The 21,635-nt window shown below is 32.6% G+C and overlaps 1 protein-coding gene across 7 annotated transcripts in view; it reads right to left on the bottom strand.

The window, feature by feature from the left end:
- Positions 1 to 21,635, bottom strand: part of LOC145296047 (regulating synaptic membrane exocytosis protein 2-like) — an 874,180-nt gene that overhangs the window by 196,652 nt on the left and 655,893 nt on the right. For all 7 annotated transcript variants that reach the window (XM_080142091.1, XM_080142092.1, XM_080142093.1 and 4 more), the window contains one exon: positions 18,085 to 18,215. In XM_080142091.1, coding sequence (XP_079998217.1) covers positions 18,085 to 18,215 — 131 coding nt within the window. The remainder of the gene's footprint in view (positions 1 to 18,084; positions 18,216 to 21,635) is intronic.

Genomic DNA, 21,635 nt, shown 5'->3' with positions numbered 1-21,635 from the left:
CAACACTTTGTCATGTCATTCATTTGTGTATTTTCTTGACTTTGTATGCAACACTTTGTCATGTCATTCATTTGTGTATTTTCTTGACTTTGTATGCATAGTTTGTCATGTCATTCATTTGTGTATTTTGTTGACTGTGTATGCATAGTTTGTTATGTCATTCATTTGTGTATTTTCTTGACTTTGTATGCATAGTTTGTCATGTCATTCATTTGTGTATTTTCTTGACTTTGTAGTCATAGTTTGTCATGTCATTCATTTGTGTATTTTCTTGACTTTGTATGCATAGTTTGTAATGTCATCATTTGGGTATTTTCTTGACTTTGTATGCATAGTTTGTCATGTCATTCATTTGTGTATTTTCTTGACTTTGTATGCATAGTTTGTCATGTCATTCATTTGTGTATTTTCTTGACTTTGTATGCATAGTTTGTAATGTCATTCATTTGTGTATTTTCTTGACTTTGTATGCATAGTTTGTCATGTCATTCATTTGTGTATTTTCTTGACTTTGTATGCAAAGTTTGTCATGTCATTCATTTGTGTATTTTCTTTACTTTGTATGCAACAGTTTCTCATGTCATTCATTTGTGTATTTTCTTGACTTTGTATGCAACAGTGGCTAATGTCATTCATTTGTGTATTTTCTTGACGTTGTATGCAACAGTTTGTCATGTCATTAATTTGTGTATTTTCTTGACTTTGTATGCATAGTTTATCATGTCATTAATTTGTGTATTTTCTTGACGTGGTATGCAACAGTTTTTCATGTTATTCATTTGTGTATTGTTTTGACCTTGTATGCAACAGTTTGTCATGTCATTCATTTGTGTATTTTCTTGACTTTGTATGCATAGTTTGTCATGTCATTCATTTGTGTATTTTCTTGACTGTGTATGCATAGTTTGTTATGTCATTCATTTGTGTATTTTCTTGACTTTGTATGCATAGTTTGTCATGTCATTCATTTGTGTATTTTCTTGACTTTGTAGTCATAGTTTGTAATGTCATTCATTTGTGTATTTTCTTGACTTTGTATGCATAGTTTGTAATGTCATCATTTGTTTATTTTCTTGACTTTGTATGCATAGTTTGTCATGTCATTCATTTGTGTATTTTCTTGACTTTGTATGCAACAGTTTGTCATGTCATTCATTTGTGTATTTTCTTGACTTTGTATGCAACAGTTTGTCATGTCATTCATTTGTGTATTTTCTTGACTTTGTATGCATAGTTTGTCATGTCATTCATTTGTGTATTTTCTTGACTTTGTATGCAACAGTTTGTCATGTCATTCATTTGTGTATTGTTTTGACTTTGTATGCAACAGTTTGTCATGTCATTCATTTGTGTATTTTCTTGACTTTGTATGCATAGTTTGTCATGTCATTCATTTGTGTATTTTCTTGACTTTGTATGCATAGTTTGTCATGTCATTCATTTGTGTATTTTCTTGACTTTGTATGCAACAGTTTGTCATGTCATTCATTTGTGTATTTTCTTGACTTTGTATGCAACAGTTTGTAATGTCATTCATTTGTGTATTTTCTTGACTTTGTATGCATAGTTTGTCATGTCATTCATTTGTGTATTTTCTTGACTTTGTATGCATAGTTTGTCATGTCATTCATTTGTGTATTTTCTTGACTTTGTATGCAACAGTTTGTCATGTCATTCATTTGTGTATTTTCTTGACTTTGTATGCAAAGTTTGTCCTGTGATTCATTTGTGTATTTTCTTGACTTTGTATGCAACAGTTTCTCATGTCATTCATTTGTGTATTTTCTTGACTTTGTATGCAACAGTTGCTCATGTCATTGATTTCTGTATTTTCTTGACTTTGTATGCAAACGTTGCTCATGTAATTCATTTGTGTATTTTCTTGACTTTTTATGCAACACTTTGTCATGTCATTCATTTGTGTATTTTCTTGACTTTGTATGCAACAGTTTGTCATGTCATTTATTTGTGTATTTTCTTGACTTTGTATGCAACACTTTGTCATGTCATTCATTTGTGTATTTTCTTGACTTTGTATGCAACAGTTTGTCATGTCATTCATTTGTGTATTTTCTTGACTCTGTATGCAACAGTTTGTCATGTCATTCATTTGTGTATTTTCTTGACTTTGTATGCAACAGTGGCTTATGTCATTCATTTGTGTATTTCGTTTGACTTTGTATGCAACAGTTTGTCATGTCATTCATTTGTGTATTTTATTGACTTTGTATGCAACAGTTGCTAATGTCATTCATTTGGGTATTTTCTTGACTTTGTATGCAACAGTTTCTCATGTAATTCATTTGTGTATTTTCTTGACTTTGTATGCAACAGTTTGTCATGTCATTCATTTGTGTATTTTCTTGACTTTGTATGCAACAGTTTGTCATGTCATTCATTTGTGTATTTTCTTGACTTTGTATGCAACAGTTTCTCATGTCATTCATTTGTGTATTTTCTTGACTTTGTATGCAACAGTTTGTCATGTAATTCATTTGTGTATTTTCTTGACTTTGTATGCAACAGTTTGTCATGTCATTCATTTGTGTATTTTCTTGACTTTGTATGCAACACTTTGTCATGTCATTCATTTGTGTATTTTCTTGACTTTGTATGCATAGTTTGTCATGTCATTCATTTGTGTATTTTCTTGACTGTGTATGCATAGTTTGTCATGTCATTCATTTGTGTATTTTCTTGACTTTGTATGCATAGTTTGTCATGTCATTCATTTGTGTATTTTCTTGACTTTGTATGCATAGTTTGTCATGTCATTCATTTGTGTATTTTCTTGACTTTGTATGCATAGTTTGTCATGTCATTCATTTGTGTATTTTCTTGACTTTGTATGCAACAGTTTGTCATGTCATTCATTTGTGTATTTTCTTGACTTTGTATGCAAAGTTTGTCCTGTGATTCATTTGTGTATTTTCTTGACTTTGTATGCAACAGTTTCTCATGTCATTCATTTGTGTATTTTCTTGACTTTGTATGCAACAGTTGCTCATGTCATTGATTTCTGTATTTTCTTGACTTTGTATGCAAACGTTGCTCATGTAATTCGTTTGTGTATTTTCTTTACTTTTTATGCAACACTTTGTCATGTCATTCATTTGTGTATTTTCTTGACTTTGTATGCAACAGTTTGTCATGTCATTTATTTGTGTATTTTCTTGACTTTGTATGCAACACTTTGTCATGTCATTCATTTGTGTATTTTCTTGACTTTGTATGCAACAGTTTGTCATGTAATTCATTTGTGTATTTTCTTGACTTTGTATGCATAGTTTGTCATGTCATTCATTTGTGTATTTTCTTGACTTTGTATGCATAGTTTGTCATGTCATTCATTTGTGTATTTTCTTGACTTTGTATGCAACAGTTTCTCATGTCATTCATTTGTGTATTTTCTTGACTTTGTATGCAACAGTTGCTAATGTCATTCATTTGTGTATTTTCTTGACTTTGTATGCAACAGTTTGTAATGTCATTCATTTGTGTATTTTCTTGACTTTGTATGCATAGTTTGTCATGTCATTCATTTGTGTATTTTCTTGACTTTGTATGCATAGTTTGTCATGTCATTCATTTGTGTATTTTCTTGACTTTGTATGCATAGTTTGTCATGTCATTAATTTGTGTATTTTCTTGACTTTGTATGCAACAGTTTGTCATGTCATTCATTTGTGTATTTTCTTGACTTTGTATGCAAAGTTTGTCCTGTGATTCATTTGTGTATTTTCTTGACTTTGTATGCAACAGTTTCTCATGTCATTCATTTGTGTATTTTCTTGACTTTGTATGCAACAGTTGCTCATGTCATTGATTTCTGTATTTTCTTGACTTTGTATGCAAACGTTGCTCATGTAATTCATTTGTGTATTTTCTTGACTTTTTATGCAACACTTTGTCATGTCATTCATTTGTGTATTTTCTTGACTTTGTATGCAACAGTTTGTCATGTCATTTATTTGTGTATTTTCTTGACTTTGTATGCAACACTTTGTCATGTCATTCATTTGTGTATTTTCTTGACTTTGTATGCAACAGTTTGTCATGTCATTCATTTGTGTATTTTCTTGACTCTGTATGCAACAGTTTGTCATGTCATTCATTTGTGTATTTTCTTGACTTTGTATGCAACAGTGGCTTATGTCATTCATTTGTGTATTTCGTTTGACTTTGTATGCAACAGTTTGTCATGTCATTCATTTGTGTATTTTATTGACTTTGTATGCAACAGTTGCTAATGTCATTCATTTGGGTATTTTCTTGACTTTGTATGCAACAGTTTCTCATGTCATTCATTTGTGTATTTTCTTGACTTTGTATGCAACAGTTTGTCATGTCATTCATTTGTGTATTTTCTTGACTTTGTATGCAACAGTTTGTCATGTCATTCATTTGTGTATTTTCTTGACTTTGTATGCAACAGTTTCTCATGTCATTCATTTGTGTATTTTCTTGACTTTGTATGCAACAGTTTGTCATGTCATTCATTTGTGTATTTTCTTGACTTTGTATGCAACAGTTTGTCATGTCATTCATTTGTGTATTTTCTTGACTTTGTATGCAACACTTTGTCATGTCATTCATTTGTGTATTCTCTTGACTTTGTATGCATAGTTTGTCATGTCATTCATTTGTGTATTTTCTTGACTGTGTATGCATAGTTTGTCATGTCATTCATTTGTGTATTTTCTTGACTTTGTATGCATAGTTTGTCATGTCATTCATTTGTGTATTTTCTTGACTTTGTATGCATAGTTTGTCATGTCATTCATTTGTGTATTTTCTTGACTTTGTATGCATAGTTTGTCATGTCATTCATTTGTGTATTTTCTTGACTTTGTATGCAACAGTTTGTCATGTCATTCATTTGTGTATTTTCTTGACTTTGTATGCAAAGTTTGTCCTGTGATTCATTTGTGTATTTTCTTGACTTTGTATGCAACAGTTTCTCATGTCATTCATTTGTGTATTTTCTTGACTTTGTATGCAACAGTTGCTCATGTCATTGATTTCTGTATTTTCTTGACTTTGTATGCAAACGTTGCTCATGTAATTCATTTGTGTATTTTCTTGACTTTTTATGCAACACTTTGTCATGTCATTCATTTGTGTATTTTCTTGACTTTGTATGCAACACTTTGTCATGTCATTCATTTGTGTATTTTCTTGACTTTGTATGCAACAGTTTGTCATGTCATTCATTTGTGTATTTTCTTGACTCTGTATGCAACAGTTTGTCATGTCATTCATTTGTGTATTTTCTTGACTTTGTATGCAACAGTGGCTTATGTCATTCATTTGTGTATTTCGTTTGACTTTGTATGCAACAGTTTGTCATGTCATTCATTTGTGTATTTTATTGACTTTGTATGCAACAGTTGCTAATGTCATTCATTTGGGTATTTTCTTGACTTTGTATGCAACAGTTTCTCATGTCATTCATTTGTGTATTTTCTTGACTTTGTATGCAACAGTTTGTCATGTCATTCATTTGTGTATTTTCTTGACTTTGTATGCAACAGTTTGTCATGTCATTCATTTGTGTATTTTCTTGACTTTGTATGCAACACTTTGTCATGTCATTCATTTGTGTATTTTCTTGACTTTGTATGCATAGTTGTCATGTCATTCATTTGTGTATTTTCTTGACTTTGTATGCAACAGTTTGTCATGTCATTCATTTGTGTATTTTCTTGATTTTGTATGCAACACTTTGTCATGTCATTCATTTGTGTATTTTCTTGACTTTGTATGCATAGTTTGTCATGTCATTCATTTGTGTATTTTCTTGACTTTGTATGCATAGTTTGTCATGTCATTCATTTGTGTATTTTCTTGACTTTGTATGCAACAGTTTGTCATGTCATTCATTTGTGTATTTTCTTGACTTTGTATGCAACACTTTGTCATGTCATTCATTTGTGTATTTTCTTGACTTTGTATGCAACAGTTTGTCATGTCATTCATTTGTGTATTTTCTTGACTTTGTATGCATAGTTTGTCATGTCATTCATTTGTGTATTTTCTTGACTGTGTATGCAACAGTTTCTCATGTCATTCATTTGTGTATTTTCTTGACTTTGTATGCAACACTTTGTCATGTCATTCATTTGTGTATTTTCTTGACTTTGTATGCAACAGTTTCTCATGTCATTCATTTGTGTATTTTCTTGACTTTGTATGCAACAGTTTGTCATGTCATTCATTTGTGTATTTTCTTGACTTTGTATGCAACAGTTTTTCATGTCATTCATTTGTGTATTTTCTTGACTTTGTATGCAACACTTTGTCATGTCATTCATTTGTGTATTTTCTTGACTTTGTATGCATAGTTTGTCATGTCATTCATTTGTGTATTTTCTTGACTGTGTATGCATAGTTTGTCATGTCATTCATTTGTGTATTTTCTTGACTTTGTATGCAACAGTTTGTCATGTCATTCATTTGTGTATTTTCTTGACTTTGTATGCAAGTTTGTCATGTCATTCATTTGTGTATTTTCTAGACTTTGTATGCATAGTTTGTCATGTCATTCATTTGTGTATTTTCTTGACTTTGTATGCAACAGTGGCTTATGTCATTCATTTGTGTATTTCGTTTGACTTTGTATGCAACAGTTTGTCATGTCATTCATTTGTGTATTTTATTGACTTTGTATGCAACAGTTGCTAATGTCATTCATTTGGGTATTTTCTTGACTTTGTATGCAACAGTTTCTCATGTCATTCATTTGTGTATTTTCTTGACTTTGTATGCAACAGTTTGTCATGTCATTCATTTGTGTATTTTCTTGACTTTGTATGCAACAGTTTGTCATGTCATTCATTTGTGTATTTTCTTGACTTTGTATGCAACACTTTGTCATGTCATTCATTTGTGTATTTTCTTGACTTTGTATGCATAGTTGTCATGTCATTCATTTGTGTATTTTCTTGACTTTGTATGCAACAGTTTGTCATGTCATTCATTTGTGTATTTTCTTGATTTTGTATGCAACACTTTGTCATGTCATTCATTTGTGTATTTTCTTGACTTTGTATGCATAGTTTGTCATGTCATTCATTTGTGTATTTTCTTGACTTTGTATGCATAGTTTGTCATGTCATTCATTTGTGTATTTTCTTGACTTTGTATGCATAGTTTGTCATGTCATTCGTTTGTGTATTTTCTTGACTTTGTATGCATAGTTTGTCATGTCATTCATTTGTGTATTTTCTTGACTTTGTATGCATAGTTTGTCAGGTCATTCATTTGTGTATTTTCTTCACTTGTTATGCAACAGTTTGTCATGTCATTCATTTGTGTATTTTCTTGACTTTGTATGCATAGTTTGTCATGTCATCCATTTGTGTATTTTCTTGACTTTGTATGCATAGTTTGTCATGTCATTCATTTGTGTATTTTCTTGCCTTTGTATGCAACACTTTGTCATGTCATTCATTTGTGTATTTTCTTGACTTTGTATGCATAGCTTGTCATGTCATTCATTTGTGTATTTTCTTGACTTTGTATGCATAGTTTGTCATGTCATTCATTTGTGTATTTTCTTGACTTTGTATGCATAGTTTGTCATGTCATTCATTTGTGTATTTTCTTGACTTGTTATGCAACACTTTGTCATGTCATTCATTTGTGTATTTTCTTGACTTTGTATGCATAGTTTGTCATGTCATTCATTTGTGTATTTTCTTGACTTGTTATGCAACACTTTGTCATGTCATTCATTTGTGTATTTTCTTGACTTTGTATGCATAGTTTGTCATGTCATTCATTTGTGTATTTTCTTGACTTTGTATGCATAGTTTGTCATGTCATTCATTTGTGTATTTTCTTGACTTGTTATGCAACACTTTGTCATGTCATTCATTTGTGTATTTTCTTGACTTTGTATGCAACAGTTTGTCATGTCATTCATTTGTGTATTTTCTTGACTTTGTATGCATAGTTTCTCATGTCATTCATTTGTGTATTTTCTTGACTTTGTATGCAACACTTTGTCATGTCATTCATTTGTGTATTTTCTTGACTGTGTATGCATAGTTTGTCATGTCATTCATTTGTGTATTTTCTTGACTTTGTAGGCATAGTTTCTCATGTCATTCATTTGTGTATTTTCTTGACTTTGTATGCATAGTTTCTCATGTCATTCATTTGTGTATTTTCTTGACTTTGTATGCATAGTTTGTCATGTCATTCATTTGTGTATTTTCTTGACTTTGTATGCATAGTTTGTCATGTCATTCATTTAAGTATTTTCTTGACTTTGTATGCATAGTTTGTCATGTCATTCATTTGTGTATTTTCTTGACTTTGTATGCATAGTTTGTCAGGTCATTCATTTGTGTATTTTCTTCACTTGTTATGCAACAGTTTGTCATGTCATTCATTTGTGTATTTTCTTGACTTTGTATCCAAGTTTGTCATGTCATTCATTTGTGTATTTTCTTGACTTTGTATGCAACACTTTGTCATGTCATTCATTTGTGTATTTTCTTGACTGTGTATGCATAGTTTGTCATGTCATTCATTTGTGTATTTTCTTGACTTTGTATGCATAGTTTCTCATGTCATTCATTTGTGTATTTTCTTGACTTTGTATGCATAGTTTGTCATGTCATTCATTTGTGTATTTTCTTGACTTTGTATGCATAGTTTGTCATGTCATTCATTTAAGTATTTTCTTGACTTTGTATGCATAGTTTGTCATGTCATTCATTTGTGTATTTTCTTGACTTTGTATGCATAGTTTGTCAGGTCATTCATTTGTGTATTTTCTTCACTTGTTATGCAACAGTTTGTCATGTCATTCATTTGTGTATTTTCTTGACTTTGTATGCAACAGTTTGTAATGTCATTCATTTGTGTATTTTCTTGACTTTGTATGCATAGTTTGTCATGTCATTCATTTGTGTATTTTCTTGACTTTGTATGCATAGTTTGTCATGTCATTCATTTGTGTATTTTCTTGCCTTCGTATGCAACACTTTGTCATGTCATTCATTTGTGTATTTTCTTGACTTTGTATGCATAGCTTGTCATGTCATTCATTTGTGTATTTTCTTGACTTTGTATGCATAGTTTTTCCTGTCATTCATTTGTGTATTTTCTTGACTTTGTATGCATAGTTTGTCATGTCATTCATTTGTGTATTTTCTTGACTTTGTATGCATAGTTTATCATGTCATTCATTTGTGTATTTTCTTGACTTTGTATGCAACACTTTGTCATGTCATTCATTTGTGTATTTTCTTGACTTTGTATTTATAGTTTGTAATGTCATTCATTTGTGTATTTTCTTGACTTTGTATGCATAGTTTGTCATGTCATTTATTTGTGTATTTTCTTGACTTTGTATGCATAGTTTGTCATGTCATTCATTTGTGTATTTTCTTGACTTTGTATGCATAGTTTGTCATGTCATTCATTTGTGTATTTTCTTGACTTTGTATGCATAGTTTGTCATGTCATTCATTTGTGTATTTTCTTGACTTTGTATGCATAGTTTGTTATGTCATTCATTTGTGTATTTTCTTGACTTTGTATGCATAGTTAGTCATGTCATTCATTTGTGTATTTTCTTGACTTTGTATGCATAGTTTGTCATGTCATTCATTTGTGTATTTTCTTGACTTTGTATGCATAGTTTGTCATGTCATTCATTTGTGTATTTTCTTGACTTTGTATGCATAGTTCGTCATGTCATTCATTTGTGTATTTTCTTGACTTTGTATGCAACAGTTGCTCATGTCATTCATTTGTGTATTTTCTTGACTTTGTATGCATAGTTTGTCATGTCATTCATTTGTGTATTTTCTTGACTTTGTATGCATAGTTTGTCATGTCATTCATTTTTTTATTTTCTTGACTTTGTATGCAACAGTTTGTCATGTCACTCATTTGTGTATTTTCTTGACTTTGTATGCATAGTTTGTCATGTCATTCATTTGTATATTTTCTTGACTTCGTATGCATAGTTTGTCATGTCATTCATTTGTGTATTTTCTTGACTTGTTATGCAACAGTTTGTCATGTCATTCATTTGTATATTTTCTTGACTTCGTATGCATAGTTTGTCATGTCATTCATTTGTGTATTTTCTTGACTTTGTATGCATAGTTTGTCATGTCATTCATTTGTGTATTTTCTTGACTTGTTATGCAACAGTTTGTCATGTCATTCATTTGTTTATTTTCTTGACTTCGTATGCATAGTTTGTCATGTCATTCATTTGTGTATTTTCTTGACTTCGTATGCATAGTTTGTCATGTCATTCATTTGTGTATTTTCTTGACTTCGTATGCATAGTTTGTCATGTCATTCATTTGTGTATTTTCTTGACTTTGTATGCATAGTTTGTCATGTCATTCATTTGTGTATTTTCTTGACTTGTTATGCAACAGTTTGTCATGTCATTCATTTGTGTATTTTCTTGACTTCGTATGCATAGTTTGTCATGTCATTCATTTGTATATTTTCTTGACTTCGTATGCATAGTTTGTCATGTCATTCATTTGTGTATTTTCTTGACTTGTTATGCAACAGTTTGTCATGTCATTCATTTGTGTATTTTCTTGACTTCGTATGCATAGTTTGTCATGTCATTCATTTGTGTATTTTCTTGACTTCGTATGCATAGTTTGTCATGTCATTCATTTGTGTATTTTCTTGACTTTGTATGCATAGTTTGTCATGTCATTCATTTGTGTATTTTTTTGACTTGTTATGCAACAGTTTGTCATGTCATTCATTTGTGTATTTTCTTGACTTTGTATGCATAGTTTGTCATGTCATTCATTTGTGTATTTTCTTGACTTTGTATGCAACAGTTTGTCATGTCACTCATTTGTGTATTTTCTTGACTTTGTATGCATAGTTTGTCATGTCATTCATTTGTATATTTTCTTGACTTCGTATGCATAGTTTGTCATGTCATTCATTTGTGTATTTTCTTGACTTGTTATGCAACAGTTTGTCATGTCATTCATTTGTATATTTTCTTGACTTCGTATGCATAGTTTGTCATGTCATTCATTTGTGTATTTTCTTGACTTTGTATGCATAGTTTGTCATGTAATTCATTTGTGTATTTTCTTGACTTTGTATGCATAGTTTGTCATGTAATTCATTTGTGTATTTTCTTTACATTGTATGCATAGTTTGTCATGTCATTCATTTGTGTATTTTGTTGACTTTGTATGCATAGTTTGTTATGTCATTCATTTGTGTATTTTCTTGACTTTGCATGCAACAGTTGCTCATGGTGTCAACAACAAAAACCTGCAATCTTGAAATTCTAATTAATAAATCCAATGAGAATGAATTTATAATTCTGAAGCATATGAGGTGGAGATGTCTGACTTATCCAACAACAACAACAACAAGCATCAGGAATAGTAATTTTTAGTAATTTTCTTTGAATATACACTAAATACACTGATAAACTGCAACGTGGTGTATATAAAATTCCCCAACCAATTACATTTAGTTTGGACAATTTTTTTTATAAAATCAAATCTAAAAATAAAAAGTCATGTTGTATAAACCTGTGTTCAACATTGACTTTTTTTAGGTGAAAGTGTAGTATAAGTAATAACGAAAAAAATAAATAAAAAATAAAATGCAACCAAATGATAGAAAATGTAATATTCTATTGATCTGAACAGGTTTACACTTTATTTTGAAATTTCAAAATATATGTCTTGTTATTTTCACTTAACCGATTTTATCATGCAGTCATATTTTTCGTTTTAAGGTTATGTAAAATATATTACTTAAAAAAGAAATAAGCTTAGAGTATCATTAACATGACTGGGTGATTTCCAGGTGAATAATGGGAATTTAAAAAAATCTGTAAAGCCCCAAATAAGCGACCAAAATAATAAAACATCAGCCATTGTGTATAGAACTAGATACAAACATTAAAACAACATAAGAACAAGAACTGGCCAAAAGGAAAAGAAATAAAGATTGTGTGGGAAACATGAAAAAATTGTGTTGGAAACGTATGAAAGAATTGTGTTGGAAACGTATGAAAAAATTGTGTTGGAAACACATGAAAAAATTGTGTTGGAAATGTATGAAAAAATTGTGTTGGACACATATGAAAAAATTGTGTTGGAAACGTATGAAAAAATTGTGTTGGAAACGTATGAAAAAATTGTGTTGGAAACACATGAAAAAATTGTGTTGGAAATGTATGAAAAAATTGTGTTGGAAACGTATGAAAAAATTGTGTTGGAAACGTATGAAAAAATTGTGTTGGAAACGTATGAAAAAATTGTGTTGGAAACACATGAAAAAATTGTGTTGGAAACGTATGAAAAAATTGTGTTGGAAACATATGAAAAAATTGTGTTGGAAACGTATGAAAAAATTGTGTTGGAAACGTATTAAAAAATTGTGTTGGAAACGTATGAAAAAATTGTGTTGGAAACATATGAAAAATTGTGTTGAAAACGTATGAAAAAATTGTGTTGGAAACGTATGAAAAAATTGTGTTGGAAACGTATGAAAAAATTGTGTTGGAAATGTATGAAAAAATTGTGTTGGAAACACATGAAAAAATTGTGTTGGAAACGTATGAAAAAATTGTGTTGGAAACATGAAAAAATTGTGTTGGAAACACATGAAAAAATTGTGTTGGAAACGTATGAAAAAATTGTGTTGGAAACGTATGAAAAAATTGTGTTGGAAACATATGAAAAAATTGTGTTGGAAACATATGAAAAAATTGTGTTGGAAACGTATGAAAAAATTGTGTTGTAAACGTATAAAAAAATTGTGTTGGAAACATATGAAAAAATTGTGTTGGAAACGTATGAAAAAATTGTGTTGGAAACGTACTAAAAAATTCTGTTGGAAATGTATGAAAAAATTGTGTTGGAAACGTATGAAAAATTGTGTTGGAAACGTATGAAAAATTGTGTTGGAAACGTATGAACAAATTGTGTTGGAAACGTATGCAAAAATTGTGTTGGAAACGTATGAAAAAATTGTGTTGGAAACATATGAAAAATTGTGTTGGAAACGTATGAAAAATTGTGTTGGAAACACATGAAAAAATTGTGTTGGAAACGTATGAAAAAATTGTGTTGGAAACATATGAAAAAATTGTGTTGGAAACGTATGAAAAAATTGTGTTGGAAACGTATGAAAAAATTGTGTTGGAAACGTATTAAAAAATTGTGTTGGAAACGTATGAAAAAATTGTGTTGGAAACATATGAAAAATTGTGTTGGAAACGTATGAAAAAATTGTGTTGGAAACGTATGAAAAAATTGTGTTGGAAACGTATGAAAAAATTGTGTTGGAAATGTATGAAAAAATTGTGTTGGAAACACATGAAAAAATTGTGTTGGAAACGTATTAAAAAATTGTGTTGGAAACATGAAAAAATTGTGTTGGAAACACATGAAAAAATTGTGTTGGAAACGTATGAAAAAATTGTGTTGGAAACGTATGAAAAAATTGTGTTGGAAACATATGAAAAAATTGTGTTGGAAACATATGAAAAAATTGTGTTGGAAACGTATGAACAAATTGTGTTGTAAACGTATAAAAAAATTGTGTTGGAAACATATGAAAAAATTGTGTTGGAAACGTATGAAAAAATTGTGTTGGAAACATACTAAAAAATTGTGTTGGAAATGTATGAAAAAATTGTGTTGGAAACGTATGAAAAATTGTGTTGGAAACGTATGAAAAATTGTGTTGGAAACGTATGAAACATTGTGTTGGAAACGTATGCAAAAATTGTGTTGGAAACGTATGAAAAAATTGTGTTGGAAACATATGAAAAATTGTGTTGGAAACGTATGAAAAATTGTGTTGGAAACACATGAAAAAATTGTGTTGGAAACGTATGAAAAAATTGTGTTGGAAACATATGAAAAATTGTGTTGGAAACGTATGAAAAAATTGTGTTGGAAACGTATGAAAGAATTGTGTTGGAAACATGAAAAAATTGTGTTGGAAATGTATGAAAAAATTGTGTTGGAAACGTATGAAAAAATTGTGTTGGAAACATATGAAAAATTGTGTTGGAAACGTATGAAAAAATTGTGTTGAAAACGTATGAAAAAATTGTGTTGGAAACGTATGAAAAAATTGTGTTGGAAACGTATGAAAAAATTGTGTTGGAAACGTATGAAAAAATTGCGTTGGAAATGTATGAAAAAATTGTGTTGGAAACGTATGAAAAAATTGTGTTGGAAACGTATGAAAAAATTGTGTTGGAAATGTATGAAAAAATTGTGTTGGAAATGTATGAAAACATTGTGTTGGAAACATATGAAAAAATTGTGTTGGAAACGTATGAAAAAATTGTGTTGGAAACGTATGAAAAAATTGTGTTGGAAATGTATGAAAAAATTGTGTTGGAAACGTATGAAAAAATTGTGTTGGAAACACATGAAAAAATTGTGTTGGAAACGTATGAAAAAATTGTGTTGGAAACATATGAAAAAATTGTGTTGGAAACGTATGAAAAAATTGTGTTGGAAACACATGAAAAAATTGTGTTGGAAACGTATGAAAAAATTGTGTTGGAAACGTATGAAAAAATTGTGTTGGAAACGTATGAAAAAATTGTGTTGGAAACGTATGAAAAAATTGTGTTGGAAACGTATGAAAAAATTGTGTTGAAAACGTATGAAAAAATTGTGTTGGACACATATGAAAAAATTGTGTTGGAAACGTATTAAAAAATTGTGTTGGAAATGTATGAAAAAATTGTGTTGGAAACCTATGAAAAAATTGTGTTGGAAACGTATGAAAAAATTGTGTTGGAAACATATGAAAAAATTGTGTTGGAAACGTATTAAAAAATTGTGTTGGAAACGTATGAAAAAATTGTGTTGGAAATGTATGAAAAAATTGTGTTGGAAACGTATGAAAAAATTGTGTTGGAAACGTATGAAAAAATTGTGTTGGAAATGTATGAAAAAATTGTGTTGGAAACGTATGAAACAATTGTGTTGGAAACGTATGAAAGAATTATGTTGGAAACATGAAAACATTGTGTTGGAAACGTATGAAAAAATTGTGTTGGAAACGTATGAAAACATTACGTTGGAAATGTATGGAAAAATTGTGCTGGAAACGTATGAAAAAATTGTGTTGGAAACATATGAAAAATTGTGTTGGAAACATATGAAAAATTGTGTTGGAAACGTATGAACAAATTGTGTTGGAAACACATGAAAAAATTGTGTTAGAAACTTATGAAAAAATTGTGTTGGAAACGTATGAAAAAATTGTGTTGGAAACGTATGAAAAAATTGTGTTGGAAACGTATGAAAAAATTGTGTTGGAAACGTATGAAAAAATTGTGTTGGAAACGTATGAAAAAATGGTGTTGGAAACGTATGAAAAAATTGTGTTGGAAACGTATGAAAGAATTGTGTTGGAAACGTATGAAAGAATTATGTTGGAAACATGAAAAAATTGTGTTGGAAACGTATTAAAAAATTGTGTTGGAAACATATGAAAAAATTGTGTTGGAAACGTATGAAAAAATTGTGTTGGAAACATATGAAAAAATTGTGTTGGAAACGTATGAAAAAATTGTGTTGAAAACGTATGAAAAAATTGTGTTGGAAACGTATGAAAAAATTGTGTTGGAAACGTATGAAAAAATTGTGTTGGAAACATATGAATAATTGTGTTGGAAACGTATGAAAAATTGTGTTGGAAACATATGAAAAAATTGTGTTGGAAACATATGAAAAAATTGTGTTCGAAATGTATGAAATAATTGTGTTGGAAACATATGAAAAATTGTGTTGGAAACGTATGAAAAATTGTGTTGGAGACATATGAAAAAATTGTGTTGGAAACGTATGAAAAAATTGTGTTCGAAACGTATGAAAAATTGTGTTGGAAACGTATGAAAAAATTGTGTTGAAAACGTATGAAAAAATTGTGTTGGAAATGTATGAAAAAATTGTGTTGGAAATGTATGAAAAAATTGTGTTGGAAACATATGAAAAATTGTGTTGGAAACGTATGAAAAAATTGTGTTGGAAACGTATGAAAAAATTGTGTTGGAAACATGAAAAATTGTGTTGGAAACGTATGAATAAATTGTGTTGGAAATGTATGAAAAAATTGTGTTGGAAACACGAAAAATTGTGTTGGAAACGTATGAAAAAATTGTGTTGGAAACGTATGAAAAAATTGTGTTGGAAATGTATGAAAAAATTGTGTTGGAAACGTATGAAAAAATTGTGTTGGAAACGTATGAAAAAATTGTGTTGGAAATGTATGAAAAAATTGTGTGGAAACATATGAAAAAATTGTGTTGGAAACGTATTAAAAAATTGTGTTGGAAATGTATGAAAAAATTGTGTTGGAAACATATGAAAAAATTGTGTTAGAAACGTATGAAAAAATTGTGTTGAAAACGTATGAAAAAATTGTGTTGGAAACGTATGAAAAAATTGTGTTGGAAACGTATGAAAGAATTGTGTTGGAAATGTATTAAAAAATTGTGTTGGAAACGTATGAAAAAATTGTGTTGGAAATGTATGAAAAAATTGTGTTGGAAACGTATGAAAAAATTGTGTTGGAAACGTATGAAAAAATTGTGTTGGAAATGTATGAAAATATTGTGTTGGAAACGTATGAAAGAATTATGTTGGAAACATGAAAACATTGTGTTGCAAACATATGAAAAAATTGTGTTGGAAACGTATGAAAAAATTGTGTTGGAAACGTATGAAAAAATTGTGTGTAAAACGTATTAAAAAATTTTGTTGGAAATGTATGAAAAAATTGTGTTGGAAACGTATGAAAAAATTGTGTTGGAAACATATGAAAAATTGTGTTGGAAACGTATGAAAAAATTGTGTTGGAAACATATGAAAAAATTGTGTTGGAACGTATGAAAAAATTGTGTTGGAAACATGAAAAATTGTGTGTTAAATGTATGAAAAAATTGTGTTGGAAACGTATGAAAAAATTGTGTTGGAAACGTATGAAAAAATTGTGTTGGAAACGTATGAAAAAATTGTGTTGGAAACGTATGAAAAAATTGTGTTGGAAACATGAAAAAATTGTGTTGGAAACGTATGAAATAATTGTGTTGGAAACATATGAAAAAATTGTGTTGGAAACGTATGAAAAAATTGTGTTGGAAACATGAAAAAATTGTGTTGGAAACGTATGAAAAAATTGTGTTGGAAACATATGAAAAAATTGTGTTGGAAACGTATGAAAAAATTGTGTTGGAAACATGAAAAAATTGTGTTGGAAACGTATGAAAAAATTGTGTTGGAAACATGAAAAAATTGTGTTGGAAACGTATGAAATAATTGTGTTGGAAACATATGAAAAAATTGTGTTGGAAACGTATGAAAAAATTGTGTTGGAAACGTATGAAAAAATTGTGTTGGAAACATGAAAAAATTGTGTTGGAAACATATGAAAAAATTGTGTTGGAAACATATGAAAAAATTGTGTTGGAAACGTATGAAAAAATTGTGTTGGAAACGTATGAAAAAATTGTGTTGGAAACATGAAAAAATTGTGTTGGAAACGTGTGAAATAATTGTGTTGGAAACATATGAAAAAATTGTGTTGGAAACATATGAAAAAATTGTGTTGGAAACGTATGAAAAAATTGTGTTGGAAACATATGAAAAAATTGTGTTGGAAACGTATTAAAAAATTGTGTTGGAAATGTATGAAAAAATTGTGTTGGAAACGTATGAAAAAATTGTGTTGGAAACGTATGAAAAAATTGTGTTGGAAACGTATGAAAAAATTGTGTGGGAAACGTATGAAAAAATTGTGTTGGAAACGTATGAAAAAATTGTGTTGGAAACATATGAAGAAATTGTGTTGGAAACATGAAAAAATTGTGTTGGAAACGTATGAAAAAATTGTGTTGGAAACATATGAAAAAATTGTGTTGGAAACATGAAAAAATTGTGTTGGATACATGACAAAATTGTGTTGGAAACGTATGAAAAAATTGTGTTGGAAACATGAAAAAATTGTGTTGGAAACGTATGAAAAAATTGTGTTGGAAACGTATGAAAAAATTGTAATATTTACAAAATAATAATTTACCTTCTATCCGGTAATAAATATAGTTTACAGTATGCGTTTCGTAATTTGCCATCAGCTGCAGGAAGTATATCCATCGCCATGACAATACAGATAGAAAGTTCACAACGTGTATCATCATACCACATTCGAACCTAAAATAGAAATGTTTATTAATGAAATGCAATAACATACAAATTGCTTAAATTGTCAAGGTAAAAATTGTATGCATGAGTAAAATTGAAAACTACAGATTAATGTAAGGTTTGCGTTTTAAGCAAGCTGGTTTTCCAATCCGACAGCGTGTCGCCGTGAACGAATGTAAACACATAATGGCGACTTGCCTGTCCTTTTATAAGGGGGATAACTCTACTTATGCAAAGTTGAGCGAAAGGGAGATAACTCCTTTCTGGCCTCTACATGCCCCTCCCCCTCGTGACCACAAAAGCAAGTTGTTGTGGTCATCTTTTATGTGGAGAAATACTCGTGCGATTTCCCCCGCATTTGCGGCGACAAACACCTTGGGGCTCTCGTCCTCCGACTTGACGGTTCCCTTAACGGAGGAGGACTGTATTTTTGGGTATCTCTTCCCGTGGTATCTTCCACTTCCATTTCTTCCTCATGCTCGCTTGGGGATTCCGTGTCGGCATGTTGTTCCACCTCCATTGCCTCCTCCGGAGGTTGTGCCTGTGGGGTCTCCACATTTATAGGTGGGTTCAGGATTTCTTGTCTGATGTTACGAGGGCCATCCACTACCGGGTGTATTCTGCGGAGAAACCGACGTTTGCGCAATGTCACTCGATTGCTTCCATCGACCCGGACTTGGTACTGTCGGTTACTCTGGGTCTCCACGATTCTCCCCGTCTTTGTCCATCGACGTGGGTGGTTCCTGTCCTGGTTCTGGATCTGGACGTAATCTCCTACCTGGAGTTCCCGGAGTGGGCGACAATGTTGGTTGTAATACTGCTCGTTCCTCATGTGTCTTTTGGCCATTGCCACTTCCCTTAGTTTGCCTATTTCTGTCCACTGTTTTCGAACCTGGTATTTGTCCTGCAGGACAGGAAGGTGGTCTTTAATGACCCGACCATACAGCATCATGGCTGGGGACATGTTCAGATCTTGGACAGGCGTGTTCCTATGGGTCAGTAGTGCTCGGGCCGCCCAATCATGGCACAGGCGTCCATAACTGTCTGTATTGTCCGCCAGTATATGTCTCGCGGTTTTGACGGCTAACTCTGCGCGGCCGTTGCCTTGGGCATAATGCGCTGATGAGGTATGTTTTCGTATGCCCCAATTCCTCAAAAAGGAGTCGTATTCCTGGGATTCAAACGGTGGTCCACTATCCGACGAAATTTCTTCCGGTACGCCGTAGGTACAGAACCAAGTCCTCAAGGTATCGCACACCGTCTTGGCTCTTCCCGACGTCATTAGAGCCACTTCAACCCATCCCGTATACCTGTCTGCGTATACCATAAAGTGTCTACCCTGCATCTGGACGAAGTCAACCAGCACTCTTTGGAATGGAAATTCCGGGTCTGCTGGGGACATCAAGGGTTCCCTGGGCTGAGATGGTGCGATTTCATTGCACGTGCGGCACTGGGCTCTTGTTTGCCTGATGTTAGCATCCAACCCTGGCCAGAATAGTCGTTGTCTCGCATTCGCCAGCATTCCGTTCACACCCTGATGAGCGGAATGAAGAGATTCCAATACCTCTGCACGGAGTTGTCGAGGTATTAGGATTTTGTTCCCCTTGATGACCACTCCTTCCAGGCAATATAACTCCTCATGCATAGGCCAGAAGACTCGAACTACGGTTGGGATATTGTTACGTGACTGGGGGAAGCCATTTTGAATCAGTTCTTTCAAAGTCCTGCATTCTTCGTCTGTGGCTGCCGCAGCCACAATCCTTCCCCATGTGATGGCTCTTAAACGTAGTATCATTCTCGTACATTGATGTGAAGGCGGCTTTGACTGCGGTGTCAATGGATTGGTCCTGGTCTCTTGGTGGGGTGCCCGCTGGGTACCGAGATGCACAGTCAGGGGCCAAGTTGAGTTTCCCCGGTCGATGTTTTATCTTGCATTTATACACGAGTGACTTTTCCTTGAAGTTTAACAGGCGTGGGTTTTTTATATTCTCCAGGGCTCGGTCTGAAAATATCTTTACGAGCGGTAAGTGATCCACTGTAATCACCAAGTCTGGGCATCCGAGTATGAACATGCGGCATGATTCCAACCCATAGATCAGAGCCAAGGCTTCACCTTCCACTGGTGCATATCGTGATTCCGCGTCGTTGGTAAAACGGGATCCCGCCAGGATGAGTTTCCAATGGCCATCCCCACAACTCATGTTTAATTCCCCCTCACATCTACAGTGCTTTTGAAACAGAAAATACGATATCCCTGTTTTGCTGTAGTCTGTCGCGAATCCTGTTGCTCTGTTCATTTCGAACGTTTGGATGCCTTTTTCAATTCTTTCCACTATTATTTTTTTTTGATTCTTGGAATACCTGTTCCAATGTCTCATCCCAATAAAATTTCCTGTCCTTTGTTTTCAGCAACTCTCAGAATGGGGCCATAACTTCCGCTTGTGAGAATGCATAGGAGACTTGGTTTACGAGTCCGAACCAGGACCTAACCCCAGTAATATTTGTCGGGGTGGGGAAGCTCAGGATGGCTTCAGTCATTCTTCTTGTGGGTTTGACCCCGTTCGCTGTTACTTGAAACCCTACGAACTCCACTTCCATGTCAGCAAAGTGAAACTTGTCTGGGTTAAACACAATCCCTCTATCGGCGCAGTGGTTTATATATTCAATTGTGTGCCAGAATGAGGATTCCATTGAGTTGTCCCACAGGAGACTGTTATCTATACACCGAGTTTTTCGAGCCATGTCCATGGTGATATCATCAAATCGACGGGTGTAGCCATCTCCTGATCCATGGAATCCTTGAGGGGCTCGACAGTACCTGTATCGACCCCATTCAGTGATAAACGTGGTGGCGTTTCGTGCAGCTGGAGACAGCGGTAAACTGTGGTAACCGTTCCACGCATCGAGTACAGTCTTCCTGGTATGTGCAGGTATTACCGAGACCTGATTGAATGGGGACGAAGTGTGGTGCGTCTCCCTCATGGTCGCCTCGTTCAACTTTTTTAAGTCCACCGTCCGCCTTGGGGATCCATCCTTTTTTGGTGTGACCACCATTCTCGAGCACCAAGTAGTTGGTGTGCCTACCGGTATAGGTTCGATTATCCCCAGTGCCACATCACGGTCTATATCTTGTTTCACCTTTTCCTTCCAATGATGGGGAACAGGTATTGGTGTGTGGATTGCCGTCGGTGTCGCATCTGGGAGGAATTTTATTTCTAAGAGTTTACCCTTCATTACTTGGAGTGGTTGGTGTGGACAGGTATTGAATGCGCTGGCCTTGAAATTTTTCTCTGTTAATTCGGTTGGCTCCAATGGGATTGCTGCTGGTTTCTTCGGAGCCGGTGCTCTGTGCGGACACCCGCAAGGGGCCGTCTCTTCTGTTTCCGCTGAGCTGCTTTGCGATAATGATGTAGGAAAATTGGATGGCAA

The sequence above is a fragment of the Euprymna scolopes genome, chromosome 16, assembly GCF_053919585.1.
Source record: "Euprymna scolopes isolate OS-2025 chromosome 16, ASM5391958v1, whole genome shotgun sequence".
Taxonomy (NCBI): Eukaryota; Metazoa; Mollusca; class Cephalopoda; order Sepiida; family Sepiolidae; genus Euprymna; species Euprymna scolopes.
Note: the sequence above shows the minus strand (reverse complement) of the source record. Positions and strands in the feature narration are given on the sequence as shown.